The sequence below is a fragment of the Anopheles funestus genome, chromosome 3RL, assembly GCF_943734845.2.
Source record: "Anopheles funestus chromosome 3RL, idAnoFuneDA-416_04, whole genome shotgun sequence".
Taxonomy (NCBI): Eukaryota; Metazoa; Arthropoda; class Insecta; order Diptera; family Culicidae; genus Anopheles; species Anopheles funestus.
Genome location: NC_064599.1, coordinates 82,907,277 through 82,923,385, shown reverse-complemented (window position 1 = coordinate 82,923,385; position 16,109 = coordinate 82,907,277). Strand labels below are relative to the sequence as shown.

Genomic DNA, 16,109 nt, shown 5'->3' with positions numbered 1-16,109 from the left:
TAACGGATTGAAGCAGGATGCTATTAAGCTTTATGAATTTCGGTTCCAATTACACTACACTATTCCAGAAAGTTGGCCTTCCCATCCTCTTCTTGTGATGAGAAGCGAAAAAATAGCGGACGACGAAGCAAGTGCGCCAAATTTTTCACTTTTATTTTGATTTTAGCATTTCACCCCACTATACATATAGCATTCCAAGGGTATGCTTCTCTACCATCAATCATGTGGGAGTGATCATAAATAATTTGGCACTCCCGATTACTAAGGGGAACTTAGTAGGAAAAACGCAACAAATAGCGACCGCTTGGAGTAAGGTGAGCGTTTGGCTGATGGATGTTTTGTATTAATTTTACAACGAATTACTTTTGGAAAGCAGAGCATAATAGTGTTTCGTACGATAGTAATGTTTCAACGAAACAGAACTGGGCCAGATGTAGAAAGAGAACAAATGATATTAGTAATTCTAAACTCTGCTAGTATATGGCGTTCAGTGAAGAATTCTGAGAAGGATTTAGACCAGTACAGGTGACCTTAAAAGCCGGAAAATTCTCTTGTGCTAGTGCCAAATTATTACGACGAAAAGTCGTTGAAAGGCTGACTACCGAAAATGGTGGGACGATGATTTGAACAGTAATGAGTTTTCGCTGAAATATTGAAGTGAAATATTGCATGAAGTATTGCATGATTCTGAGAGAAAATATCTGGTACGAACGGTGTAATTGTATGAAAAGGGAATAAAGCAAAAACCTACAGATATAGAGAGAGCACATGAGAGTACCACTAAGAAGACACACTGGAGGAGTTAGTTCCTGATTCCAGAAACTCTATCTACATGCTTCCGTTAACACAAACATGGATTAAGATATAATCCGAATCGGTACAGCCCAGTTTTGGAAACCTCCAAAGTTCCCCCTATTAACGAAGGAACCTCTCTTGTGCTTAGATAACGACCCCATGGCCCTTGTGCTGCAAGGTGATGGAAGTGGTAGAAGAAGGTGCTGCAAGGTGATGGAAGTGGTAGAAGAAGGTGCTGCAATCATTTAGCCCGAAGGTACCACAGAAAGAACAACAACTAAAACTGGAACTGGAGCCGAAAAAGGTAGTGTGGGCGATACAGAGACACAACACTTATCGCAGCTATCATGTTCCCATATCTAATGGATCCCTCGGGAAGGTGAACCGCCCCAAGGGTGGGAAGATCCAGAAGTTGGTCGGTCGTGTATATTCATAAACATATGACACACACGTCGTCATTGCCGACGGGTGCCGGTTCTATGCCGACCCCCGCGTCCGTAAGTAATTTAATAGCACACCGGAGCAATATGCCTCGCAGGCGTGCACCAACGTCTTCGCCGTATGTGTCATCCTTGTAAGGGGGAGGAACGGAGAATAGCGCGCCTTCAAAATTCGTTGACCCTTCAATTTGAACCGTGTTATGATGGCGTTTCGAAACAACTGCACATGGCACACATACACATTCTGGTAATAATAAACGAGATCGGTCTTGAGAGATCGTTGCGTGCCATATTCAAACACCGTTGAGGACGGCTTCTATCTTCACGATCTAAATCGCTCCCTTTTGCTTGGGAGAAACCGAGCGAAGCAGACGCGGAATATGTTGCGCGATATGGATAATTTACGTGACACAGAAACACGAGACTAGAATACCGAGAATATTGGGGAGCATAGTCTACACAAACACGGTGGGGTGTGTTTTTTGTTGTTGTGTGGCTACATCCAATAGTTTAATTACCATACGAATTTAATCTCCAACGTGCGCACACCGTGTATCGGTGTCGGCGGCATCAAGGTGGCGTTCGAGGTGACACTACTAGAAGAATCGGGGCTGATGGTAACGGCGGCGGCTTTGTCGCTAGTAGCACGATCGAGATTGTGCTGCTGGGATGATGATGCTGCTTCGGGGATGGCAAGCGGTATGGATTGATATTCACCAGATTTGGCACGCAATTTTAATCGACGCCGTCGTCGTACAATGGCCGCCATCGTGTTGTCATCGTGACGTTTGACGGCGGCCACTACCACATCTTCCAAACGCGATCTTGGAGCACTGTTCGTTGGGAGGCTGCTGATCTTCTCTATTGGAGGTGTCGGTGGTTGCAGCGAAGGTAAACGAGTGTACTGTTGGGAAAGGAACGTGATCACTGGTGATGGGATTGAGGATATGCCAACCACATCCCGACACTTGCAACAGCAAGAACACACACAATCGCACGAAAAGCTATCCTCATCTTCCTCCTCGTTGTCGCTACCACCCGGTGTACCTTCGACCGAGCGTCCTCTAACGTCCAGTTCCACACCGATACCGCTATCGGCACCGTCCGGCGACAGGGACACGATCGTTCCATCATCACCTTCTTCGCCCATCACTGTCGCTGGTGTTGTCGATGGCAACAGCAACCGTTGCCCTTCGCCGTCGTACATCATCGTCCAATGGTACCAAGCGCCACCGGTAGTTGATGACGGTGGTAGCGAAACAATAGTGGTCTAGTTGACAGTCGAGTGGAACCACCGCAACACCAACACGGTGGTGTTGTTTCCTATTAGCGGCACTAAATTGTTTCCTCTTTTCGCTGGGCTTTCGATTTCGCCGTTGACGCATTGTTTGAACAATTGTTTGGCTCTCTCGCGTTCGTGTGCCGTCGTTTCCGGGCGTTATTTGTCGTTGGCCGAGAGTTGCCTTCCGAATTTCCGCTGGCCCCCACACGCGCACTGGTTTTAGTTTCGCTTCTTTTTTTCTACTATCTTTTCAATTAAACGTTACACTTTGACGCGTTTTTATTTTCGCACAACACACAGTGATTCTGCACATTTTCCGAGTTTGAGTTTCACCCGCGCGTTGTAGAGGAGTCGACACAAGTCCGCGTCCACACACCCGTGCGACACTGTGGAAAGACACACAATTAATGACGGCTCGCGGGCAACGCCAGCTCGACCGAACCCCTACTACAATCGTGGACGGTAGTGTCAAGCAAATTCATACCACGATAAAAAAGCACCAACACTACCAAAAAACAAAACGAAACTTGTAAGCTGATCTTTCTTCGGATCTAGATTTCTAGGTAGAGATCCTTCCACGATCGACGTGCACCTTTAGCGATATTGTAAGGACACAGTATTCCAACAAAAACACAAAACACACACACGCCCCGATCGAATGTCAAACGAATCAACTGGGGTGCTGGGAGTTCGGTTCATGCTTGTTCCTTAAACGAAATCCATGTCACTTCCGCATCGGCACGTTACACGCGTTTGTTTCAGGTTTCACTATGATGCCGTTCGTCGTCTAGAGTCGTTGGTCACATTCGCATATGGAACGCTCGCTGGGCTCGATATCCCCAATTAGGGCAGATCTCTTTTCATTATGCTGTTGCGAACGAACAGGTTGCAACAGCCGTCTACGCACCGCAACTGACTACTGCTTGTCCCGCAATGTTTTATTGTGGCTTGCTGAACACAAAACTGCAAAACGCACAAAGGAAGAAGCTTCGTGTTCAATGAAGGGAAGCCTGCACACCCTTGCCGTTATCTCTCGTTTTTTTTTGGGGTGTGAGCAAATGTGATAAACCACCCGAAAAGCGTTGTTCCATGTAGCAAAAAGCTGCCTTAATGTTGGAGACTATGGGCGCGCTAGACGGGGCTAGTGTCCCGCATATATCTAGAGCAGAGCCATGGACCGATGAGTCATATCAGCAATGTTTTATTTATCGAAGTACGCACATAGCTGTGTGCGTTCGAGAACAGAAAGCGTGTAAATTCAATGTCAACACAAGCGGCGAGGGAATAGGGTGGAATTTCCGCCACTAGAAGTGAACGAAGATCAATCGATTTTGTTTGTGCCGGAGCACCTTTATCGATGGAAATGATAAGCTATCGGAAAGTTTGCGTTTCAAGTGGATTTGACAAGTGGAATTCGGACGCGATAAGGTTCTGTTGCATATGGCACGATGTTTAGATAGGAAGTAGATGAACCACCGCCCCTATCTAAGGGCGTTCCTCAACTGTAAACTCTGGTGTTGCTCAATGCGTGCTCCAGAAAACGGGGTTGGATGCTGTTTGCACTGTGTTTTTTTGTCTCTTTTTGATTTTACACTTCTACATACTGCGTGTGTGACTCGCATCTTGCAATCTCATCGCATATGCTCTATATGACCGGAGAGTTGTGCATTTATATAAGCTCCATTTACAGTACTACACCTGCAGACATTATCTAACAGGGTGGCCAAGTTCTCACACTAATCTCGACAGTGTGTTTCATCATATTGCTTTGGTTCGAATTTGCAACAACAGCCAAGGCAAAAAAAGAACCATGTAAAGTAATGAACAACAGAACACAATTTCCCAGGCCTCTCTGTCGTTGTTGCTGCTGTTGCCTCACACGATCCAACGCGCTGAAATGCAATACTTCGCGTTTGGTGCAATAAATAGATGCACACGCGGTGGTTTATGGAGCAGCATCAGCAGTAGGATCGCACTAAAATCAGCGAAGAACGCGTAAATCAAATCAAATCAGCGTCATTTTAATTGCACTCTTAATTATGCACTCGTCCGGCTCGGTCGCTCGGTTTCGGGCGGGGACGCAAGATGCTATCCGAACGAAAGCTGTTGATGAATTTTGCGCATACAAACAAGCGCCGAGCGTAAGTGGCTTCACTGGTGGCAACACTGGACATTCTATTTAGGTTACAGCATCTCGCAGGAGGTGGTTGTGGGATTTTTATTTGAACAAATCCAATTAAAAATGCAACGAACCAACCGGTGGGAAATGCAGGCTTTCAGAACCACGTACACCGAGTGTACGAACAGTACCACAAATTGTTCTTAATGGGTCTGATGAAAAGAGGGACCTGATCATCTCACTTTTGGGACAGAGGCCACATCTTGCACAAGAAAACACAAACTGCCTATGTTTATAACACCCAAATTAAGAACTTTCCCTGCATCTCCTCCCCACTATTAGTGCACTTCCGAGATGTGGAGATTTCACAAGCACAAAACAAATTGTTTGTTTATCTTCGAAACGTTACGGACGCTGCACGGGTGAGTAATTTTTCAATTCCGAACAAGATCACGATGGAAGAGGCAGGAAGAAAAACCGTTCCGACAATACACTTGTTCCGTAGAGGTTCTTTTCCGGCACATCACACCACACCAACTGTTCTCCTTCTGCCGTAGGATACGTTGCAGGAGAGCAGATTACATCCTCTGCGGAAGATTTCCACTTCCTGTACAGCATACAGCGGAAAGTCCTTTTTTTCAAATCTCACTTCCGTTTTCGTCCTTTTTATTAGAGCATCCTTTTATTCTCTTGTTTCCCACGGATCACACGAACTCTTGCTCGTTTACGACGCACTGGACCGGATGTTGTAGAACAAGAAAAGTGAAGTTTGCGGTAAACAAAGAAAAGTTCTTTATGCACGAGATGCAGACACATTCAACGATTTATTGGCGAGAAAACCTCCATACCAGGGCACAATGGTATGTTGTAGCACTGTTGAAGCACGTAGTGTGAAGCGTACCGGAAGAAGGACCTCGTCTAAAGGAACATCCTTCTCTGAACTTTTTCAAATCACACTTTACACAGCACAAAATCCGTTTTGTACATGGCACGTTTTGCTGGGACGATTAGAGGCGGCTGTTTTTCTCTCTGTTTCTCTCTCTCTCTCGATGCAAATACGTCCGAAGGAGGTCGAACAACTATTGACCGCATCGATGGATGCACCCGAACTGGACCGTAACGGTTTACAATGCAACGAACCCCACCGGAAGGTATCGTCGCGTACGTCGATTGCAACATCGCGGACGCTTCTTCCGTTGCGTTCAAACAAACCAACAGAAAAAAACATCCGTCTACCGATGCGCGAAAATGCTTTTTACTTGCGTGTTGGAAGACGCGCGCGCGCGCACACGCACGCTATTTGATGATCAATTCCACCCGGCCCGATGATCAACAAGAACTGTGAGCCGCGATCGCACTGGTATGTGGTGCATCCGCTACGCTCGGCAGTGCGTTTTGGAAGGGAGGTAGATTTTCCGTGGTGTGGGTTAATTTACACGCGCGCGTATACCGGTGGTGTACGGTACCGTGTATCGGCTATCTATCCACCTTCAACCAGCGTAAACGTATACTAAAGGAGATTTCAGTTCGAACTAATTGTAGCACAATGTTGGCGGGTTTTGTTGTGATGCGCCCTTGCAAACCCTTAACATACATACCCACTCATAACAATTTCTCTCTCTCTCTCTCTCTCTCTCTCTCTCTCGTTCTCTTAGTTTTAGTAGTGCGTGAGAGTGAAGTAGAGAGTCAAAAACAGTGTTTCAGATGTGTCAAACTCCATCGTGAGCTTCCAATGTTGAACCAAAAAACCTGTTTTATTGTACAATAAGTCGAAGTCGCTAGGAATGATTTGCAATTGAATTAAACTATACATACTAGTATGAGGTTTGCCATTTTTTAAATTCCTTGTCCTTATTTACTCGTAGCAGGATAGCCAGACCTGTGTATGAGGGTATGGCCGAAACAGCATTTGCTACTATAACTTCTATTCCTAAAGTCTCTAAAAAAAACAAGTTTTTTGAACTCTTTAATAGCGTCGTCCAATTTCCTTGAGAGATGTGTTTGACATCTCTGTCTAAAGCAAGTAACTACAGCTGAGGGTGATTCTTCTCTAGGTCGCCCAATAAATTGCTTTCACCTAAACATTTTTTCTCTCCTTTTTATTTATTGGGCCATAATTTCAGAGAGTGTATTCTATTTTCCCGCCGTCAGTAGCATGTGAAGAATCGTCCTCTGAAGGATCGCGAACGATCTTTTGTAAACAACGTCTGTGGACGTTAACGTGTGATTTTCTGTTCTTCCTACGCCCGGTGATGCAGGCCAAGAGATCACTTAATAAAAATTAGTACGCTTCACCGGAGATCGAATCGATAGGTAGATGATATGCAAGCTGAAAGAGCAAGAGAAGATGTAGGACGCACCAGACTGCATTTGAAAGAAAAGGTTTATGAGTGGGAGACTTCGAGGTTCGACGAGGTGAAGGTTTTCTAGTACGAGTTTGAAGGTACTAGTCGGTATTAAGCGTTAAAACGGCGTTTGTTTATAAATATCTCTCCACTCAACGGAATGCACAGAGGAATGCCAAGCCGATTCAAAGGCAACGAAAGCGTCCTTTGTTAGAACGTTGTTTTCCCGGGCAAATGAAATTAGTTTTCCCTGCGCTCGAGGGTTCGGAATCCAGATGCATTCTATCTAGATATGCGTACAGCTTGATTGAAAGCTAAACGATTGATGCACTGCAAAGAGAGAGCATGAATCGAAGACAATTATGCCACCATAAAGATGCACCAGACCAGAGGTTAATAGAATGTATTGGATGTGACTTCGAAACAATCGATTGCTTTCACTAATAAAATTGAGCCCCTATAGCATACCTCCCTACCTATAATAATTAACACCAACCATTTGATTAATGGTGTAGTATTACGTTTTTTTTTGTTCTTGCTCGTCCCTCACTATATTTACATTTCCGAAGTGCGGGTGTTAAAGCGATTGCAAACAAAGAAAGAAAGCAATCATGCATACACTTCACGGTATGCCGGCTTATAGAGAGGCCCATGGACACACTTGTGAAAGGGGTTGTTTGAAGGAAGTTAATAAAATGTGCACACATATTAACGCACCTCCAGGGTAGGGATGGTGGTGACATTCACTTCCTTTTTCGCTCCACCAAGAAATGAAATGCGAGTTAGCTTCCTCGCACCTTCACCTAATGAATGTTAATTTTTTTCAATAAAGTGTTCCGTCTGGGTATGAGAAAAAAACGCATCGAGACAAGAATGTCTTGCAAACATTACCGGAGATGTTCTTCCGCGGCACATGGGGGATGGATATTGCAGGATAAAGCACCGACAGCATGACTAAATTTGTCGCATTTTATGACCTCCAAAAATGAAGATCATTCGTCGCATTTCACGACTCTCCACCAACCGTAACGGCACGTAAAGGTGAAGAACAACAGCTGGTTGGTGCACGGCAGTTCGCTCAAACATTATACGAACCGTCGTGTCGTTGGTGCCGCGACATGAATTTCGACCTTCAAGCAAACGGTTCGTCGGCGGTTTTCGTTGGTGAGGGTGTAGCGCATTTCACGCTCCAAGGCGCCCCCTTATTTTAGGGCGTACGAGAGCTGTAAAAATGCGCTTAATTTTTCACAACTGACGTCGCGTCACGTACGGAAGCTGGATGAAAAGTCTGCGCGTGTTTGTACGATTTTTCTCCTCTCTAATGAAACCTGGTGCTGCTTTCGTGACACTCCGGGCTAACCAGGAGGAGCATTTTCTATCTTCATTCTATCCATGTTTTGCAGCCTGTCAGGACCCGGGGAGATGTTGGTTCCGTTTTTCCCACGATTTATGTTTCGAAATACATTGGACAGCTGGGTTTCGTAGCGGCAATTGGGAGTTTTGCCGATGTCGACCAGTGACCATTTATCTACGTCAGAATTGGCACATCTCGAATATCTCGACTGCTCTGGCTATTGGTGATTTTGTTCGCATCACCAGACTGACCTCCTGTTATCGTGCGTCAACCGGCGAATGGAAGCAACCGTCCATCGTCCAAGAGAACACATTGCAAGACCTTGATGACGCTTCAGCGTTAATTGGACCAATGGTTTACCCACGCGTATGTGCACTTTCACACACACACACACACACACACAAACACACTGAGAAAATCTCTACACGTAGCAAACACTTCTAAACTTGGCAGCTTAGAACCAAAGCACGGGCACCATTTAATTACCTTTAATCGGGAACGGGGCGAACTGTTGGTTGTTGCGTTGTACAATTTTAATGCCTTTGGTGCACTCGAGTCTTAATTGGAGCAAACGAAGCAGCCAGGCAGGCAAACCGTGTGATCCATGTGACTTCTGTTGGCTCGGAGCGAGTTTTGTTTGCACAGTACTTTTCCTAGTTAAGCTTCACGTTCAACTGCACGTTAGACCAGATACCACGTACAGGTGGCCACGTACACAGTACATATCAGAAGAAAACAAAACATACCAGGCAACCTTCATTGACTGATCTTCACTGTTGAAATGGAACGTTTGCAACTTTGAGCACACAATTTGCGGACCTCCGTGAAGGACAAGTGATAGCAGACGGCGTAACAAATATGTGCCGAAATCTTACACAGGTTCAGTACAGCAGCCTCCTCGAGCGTACACACACAACCGCGAATGCCTTGCTTGATCGACGAGCACAGAAACGACTAACAGGTTAGCACCTTTTGGCATCACACATATTTCCTGAGCCGGAGGACACGCATGCATTGTAACTGATGGTGGTGTAGTGAGATGTGGTCGGTACACAGGAGATTGTTTTTGCTCGCCGTCTGGCAAACAACTACATCCAGTATCTGTCATCCGTCTGGCCAGGGACGGGCATCGCGTCACCAACACACAAGCGACCGGAGCAAGATTTGGTCCCAACAGCAACAGCAATCAGAGTGGTCTGTTATCACACACTCGGGAGGGCGTGCATCTCGCGGCTATGTGAAGCGCCGTGCCGGGTTCTTGGTCGTTCGAATATTCGGAACGAAAATTGAACGGACCCATTCGAAACACAACCCCATCCCTACCTAGCTGTGCCCTTCCTTATGTGCGTTCTGTTTGTTGTCAATTTGGGCAACAGCAACTTCAGTGGAAAGAGTTGTTTGAGAATTCGCCGCGTGTCCAAAAACAAAGAGCGTTGAGGCGCGCGATGTAGTGATGATACGAAAACAACATAAAAAAACATCATACATTTCATTATCAACATCACCACGAGCGCACTTGTGTTTACATGTGTGGCCAACCAGAGCAGGGCAACGAAAAAACGCACAGGGGGGAAAAGAGTTGTGCCAACCAAATTTTGCTGGAATTCACTAGAATTTCGGGCGATGTTGAGGTTTGCTGGAAAAGCGTTTAGACCGCTATGTTTGAAAACTTCAAGCACGGTTCAAAAGGTACATTCGGTGATGTGGGTTAGAAGGCTTAAAATGGATTAGTACCGAGATCTAATAAAAGATCCCATATTTTAAACGAAAGTGACCATGACAAGCCATTCTCTGCATTGTTTTCTTCTTGCTTCAGAACATGGTGCTCTCTGTTAGTTAAAGAACAATTGATCATGTTATAAGTTGGGCGACAGTTTTTCGCAATGGCACCCTCCCATGCGCTGTAACACCACAGCCTTGGACATTGTGTGGTGATAAATTACTTTACGTGCAACGCCTCGTGGAACGCTGAGAACCGGCTATAGTTACCTGTAAATCAACCCTCAGGGATTTTATTGCGCGCCCGAGTGGTGTGTGTGTTTTTGGCATGATGTCTAGTAATTAATATCCATTGTTGTGTGATGTACATCGAAGCGAAAAACAACACAAGCACTCCAAGGGGTAAGGCAAAGCGAAAGTACCATACCATAACAAGGGGAAAAGGTACACGGACCGAAATGGGAGAGTGGCATTTCCTTGCTTTTGTCCTTTGTTGGAAGAGCAAATTCATGTCGTTGTACAACGTGTGCCCATGCGATACTCATCAAATTTGTTGACTAAATCGAGCAAATCAGGGCGTTGTTGGGTGACCGGAAACTGGGTTTTTTTATCAAGCGCGAAATCGCAAAACAAAAAACCAACTTTTTGATAGTTTCGAAACGCTCGTTCAATTTACCGACGATGGCAAATTGCATAACCGCAGCGTTCCGTAACGTACGTATGTACGTACAGGGAAGTTCTATTGGATTAGGACCTCATTATGACCTAATCCTCGATTGGAGCCTTTTAGTGTGTGCTCCAATTTCGACAGCTCACCGTGTGCACCTGAAGGTGTGGTGTAATTTAATAAAGTCGTTTCGTGAAACTAATCAAAACCCGGTCGAGATCTTAATTCGTTAAATGTACTTCCAGGCACGCATCACGTATGAGCGGATGAGCTTGCCGCTGGCTATGAACCGACCTGACAGCAGGGCCATTACGGCGGGGTGTTTGTGTGGACATAATTGTAAATAAGATGTCGTTGCGGTCAAATCCCTTTGCATTGTTTCACTTATCAACTAATATCACACGGGGTGTACTTACGCATTTTGCACACGTGTTCGCTTGAGCACATCGCCATTGCTGCGGATGGAGCCCTTCTTGTGCAGGGTGGGCGTAGCGATGTTCTGGTGCGATCCATGGTGATGGTATCCGTTGCCGGTGGTGTTGCCACCACCAGCCGCCGAATGCAGATGGTAGGTAAGCTGCTGCGGGGACACATAGTGCTGCGTTGATTGTTGGTGGTTCGGTTGGGGCTGCTGCTGGTGCACGTAGACGTACGATCCTCCACCGGGTCCGACTCCACACAGGCTGCTGCTACCGAGGCTACTGCTGCCACCGCTAGCGAGCAAACCATTGTTGCTGGCAACACTGCCACCACTGCTCGGATGATGGTGATGTGTGGAGTAGATCTGCGCCGGGCGATCGATTTTTTGTGGAAAACTACGCTCGCACAAACACACATGGACGGATGCGGATTTCGGAAGGAAGGCGAAAGACGAGCAGAGGATCACATGTGAAAGAAAATGTATAGAAAGAGAGAAAAAAACAAAAAAACAAAAACGAGAGAAAAAGAGAGAAAGGTGATTAAAAATGGTGGCGAATCCACAAAAATGGAAAGGTAAAAATGGTAAGCATTCCTGCTGATGGTGAAAACAAAAGCAACAAAGGTGGACACAAAAAGCCCGCAAAAGAGCAGATGGTTCATTTTCGCACACACTTTATACGCACATGAACGATATGGTAGGGAATGGGAACGGGGCTCAAGGGACTGTGGAAAGCTTTTGGGCAAATTTTCCCATGGTCTTTTACCGTTCTGTACCGCGTTTGCGAATAAAGTACGGGCATGGAATAAATGGAGGGATGTTGAAGACAGAAAACAGGTATTACGGAGCATCTATATCTGCAGCAAACTGCGTGAAAATGCGCAAGACGCAGCAGACAGAAATGCGCTGCAAATGCAGCCGGTAATTAAATCAGACCCCGTGTGTGTCTGATGGAGGGAAAAAGGATATCTGGACCATCCAGAAGCTACTCCTGATTGGCCAAGGAGATACAGAATCTAGGATGGAAAGACGGTCACAAGATGTGTGTTACTGAATCGTGGAAATAGGGATGTGGTTTTCAGAGCTATGAATAGGACATGGTACTGTAATACACTGAGGTGTGGTGAATAACACAATAGATAGAGACATAAAGACGGGATATTGCGATTTGGAAATAACTTAAACGCAACACCACGAACGAAGTGTCTTGATGTTGGGATATGAAAGAAAAACATGGAACTAGAAAAGTTATAGCTGCATTCTGTTCTACAAGAAAACATTCAGCAATACTAGATTATTCTGGAACGCGTTGGGAAATAGCGTCTGAAAAGCGAACGTTAAGAAAAAACATGAAATCAATATCAGAATCCGGTCAGTGGTATAAACTTTGTAGAAAATTACATTCTCTAGTGACATTTAGTATCGCACAAAACACATAGAAAACTTCAACTATTTGTTAAATTTCTATCTCCCAAATATCCTGGAGACGATACATAAGTTATCGGTTCATTTTTATTGGGATCATGTGTGAAAGATAGCATCTTCACACCTTGCTTACCAGGCGTGTCGGAAACACTAGAAGGACAAAGTTTTGTTTTGTGAAACTTTTTGTTTTCCTTGCCTTTGCAGTGCAGAAGTTTTCAAACCGAAATCCTTATTGCGTCTAACTGTTCTAAAGGAGCTGTTGAAAGACAAGCGAGCAAAAGTGTACCATCGATATCGCCTTCCGTTTTTGTGCAAAGCAGGCGAAAACTTTGCACCCCGGACGGAGGATAAATCTTTTCTCCTCGAAGTTTTCCCTTTGGGTGTAGGGAATTTCAACATTTCTTTGCAGGAACTCTTGACTGCAGAGCAACCAGAGCACTTTTCCGGCCTTCTGCCCTTTTTTGTGCGTCTCTAGAGAGGAAGCAAAAAAGTTGATCTGAAAATGAAATTTCGTCTCACACTTCCGAATAGTTGGTACGCGCAGTGATGACGTACACGAGTCACATTTGCTCTGGCGATCGATAAATAGTGGACGCGAGTGTCTTCCCACACACGGTGGAAGAAATCTTGATCAGATGAGATGAAGCCACGCGCCATAAGTGCGTCTAACATATCCAGATTTGCTTTTTTTTGTTTTGGAGAATGTGTCGTTCATTAGCAGTCCTTCTCAGAACGAAAAACTATCTATACCACAAGTAACAAACAAAGAAAACAAAGAATGTGGCCAAAAACGAAACGGCTAAAAGATGAATCTCAGCTGCTTCGGTTGATGGACTACCTGCTGCGACGCTCTGGCAGCCACGGTTATTGTTTGGGTTTCTAGAGCTTGCGTATCTTTCGTTGACCATATGTCTGGAGGCCGGGAAGGATGCCTCCGTAGAACAGACTAGATTGCAACAAAGCGAAACAGCTGCTACTGCACTTCTTCGCCGGGGTTTCTCGTTCTCCACAGCGCAATCTGATCCTCATCATAATACACGACCAGCCAACCAACCATTGCCTCTAGACAACGTCGAAGACAGACATCTTTGAAAGGGCCTGAGCGTCGCGTCAAAATTAAGTGGAAAGAAAGAAGCTATTCCATTTTCCATAGGAACGCCAAATGTTTACACCACCACTTTTGTACCGATGGCTGGTGAGATGAAAATGAATTCAGTACGTTTAAAAAAACACACTATTGGATGCGTCTGGCAGAAACCAGTGTCTGGGAGGTGGTAAAATAGAGTACAAAACAACAACACATACCGCGGCATGGCACTCGATAAGGAAAAGCATACCAGCGGTGAGCGGAAAACACGAAACACATGTTCTGTGATGTGTGTTATAAAATTCCCCAGTAGCAGCGTGGATGCAATTAGGGCGCAGTCTAACTGCATCAGGAGCTTAAAAATAGGCTCACCAGATTACGGATGCATCCGAGAACCGAGAGTTTCGATGATGATGATGCAAACATTAATGTCTAGCTGAACGTGAAGAATATATGGCCTTTCCTTATGTACATCGTATCTCTTCACAAACGGTACGTCAATACTTGTGGATAAAATGAGTTCAAAGAAAACCACCAAACATGGGTACAGTTTGCTCACTGTTCAGGAGTCAGAACCCTTACAGAGAACGTATAAACGAAATATTTCCAGTTGATCAACCAAGCTTGAATTAATAAATAATTTTCCCTTTCGCTAGCATTCCACTTTATTAAGCCACGTAAGGCATTGCCGCACCAGCGCATAAGACGTACATGCCCGGTCTGTATACGGTTTATCCATAGGTGTACACCCCGACAGTCTGGTACACGAGTCAAGAAGCGTTAGTGGTGTGTGAAATTTCTTCTTGCGGTCGGTATTCTTGGGTCACGGAGTGAAGGTTGATGGACTCTTTTAGCCGCAGAAGCTACAGTGCCACCTGGTTACATGCGGTGTCCGTCTGAACCCGTTCAAACCGAGTTGAGTTGATCTGTTCTTTAAGCATTTTTAATCATTTACCCGAAAAGACAGCTTCACACAGGCACCACAGGGAAAAGCCATGAACCGCATCCAATTACACCGAGTGGTAATTCTGCAGTACATCCAAAAAATAGCTACCAGTTCTATAAGGTTTCTTAATTTTGCACCAAAATGCAGTCGTTCCGAAATTGAAACAACATTTGCAGAAACTTTCTTTCCACTTTCAGTAAAAAAGCACTTCTGTACTACGAGCAAAATCATATATCTTTTCGAGTGGAAAACAGTTGAACTTTTTTTTTGTATATGTGCAGCGACAACATAGACGCTTTTATGACTAGAATATGGTCAGTGGTCACGGGTGGATTTTATTTATGAGATTTTTTGCCATGTTTCGAACTCGGTTGGCCCGAGACAGTGCCCGATCATATTTATACGTGTTCTGTGACGCCCCATTTGGCGTCAGCATGAGTGATTTCGCATTTTACTGGGGAATTTCCTGCTGCTGAGTGTGTTACATCCACAACCAGGAAGCTTTCTCTACCCCAGGCAGCGTTGGGGGCGTATTTTATGAGCATCCAACTTCGACACGCGCACGGTAGACGGCGTCGGTTCTCAGTAAAAGGAAGGGCACAATGACGACACCGTACGATAAGTGCGTCACAACATGACGGTGGCCATATTGGGGAAGTTTGTGTTTGAAAAATGTTTTTTAATGTTTGATTTAATGCGTTCTCTAATTTATTATTGCAAAGTCTTCAATTATTTGCCAACCTAAAACTCACAAAATAAGCGATGTCACCTTAATTCGTGGAAGAATTTTTTGTACAGAGTATGCTTGTTTTTTAGTAGAGCACATTTTTGTGCAAAATACCTTCCAAAGTGATCCCCATCCCTATCGCAAGAACACGCGATTGCATAACAGAATATTGTTGGAATGTGTCCATATGCTATAAAAGTTATTTTCTTCCCCTGCTTTTCACAACAAATAGAACGGAATTAATGATGGGAGAATGTGGTTTGTAGATTATGCTAGCGAAGCACAAGGGCTCGAAAAAAATCGTTTCCGGTGTCCGTGCCTGGTAAAATGATGGGTTCGTTTTGGGATGGGAAGTACATCCGAAAAAGGGGAACATCATCATCATCCGGTTACCGGAGGCACGAATTATACGGCTGCCGTGACGCGACATATTTGCTTAAAGTCGGACACAGACTAAAACCTTCCAGGTACTAAAGCATAAAAAAAAAACTTAGGTGTCTCGTGGCCGGGAAAATTATGAAAATTGAGTTTCGTTCTTTCTGTTGGTGTATTTTTTCCCCTGCTGCCGTAGGTGATATTCAATAGCTTGCCAAAGGTTTTCCATTCGACTGAGGATGTCTCGAAATCGCACACCGCAACTTTAAACTCGTCCTACAGAGAGCAGAATAAAGAACTTTATGTATTTGGCCCGAAGCGAAAAACCTTATTTGTATTTTTCATTTCCTACAGGATCGTTAAAAATACGATGGGAAATACCAACGAGAATGCTCCTCGTCCTATGAGGC

General features: G+C 44.9%; 1 protein-coding gene across 5 annotated transcripts in view; it reads right to left on the bottom strand.

Annotated features, from left to right (window-relative positions):
* Window positions 1-16,109, bottom strand: part of LOC125771769 (IQ motif and SEC7 domain-containing protein 1-like) — a 117,677-nt gene that overhangs the window by 8,783 nt on the left and 92,785 nt on the right. For 4 of the 5 annotated variants that reach the window (XM_049442747.1, XM_049442745.1, XM_049442746.1 and 1 more), the window contains one exon: window positions 11,138-11,536. In XM_049442747.1, the coding sequence (XP_049298704.1) occupies window positions 11,138-11,536 (399 nt within the window). Of the gene's footprint in view, window positions 1-1,753; window positions 2,083-11,137; window positions 11,537-16,109 lie in introns of those variants that run through there. The other variant, XM_049442749.1, reaches the window with a different exon arrangement.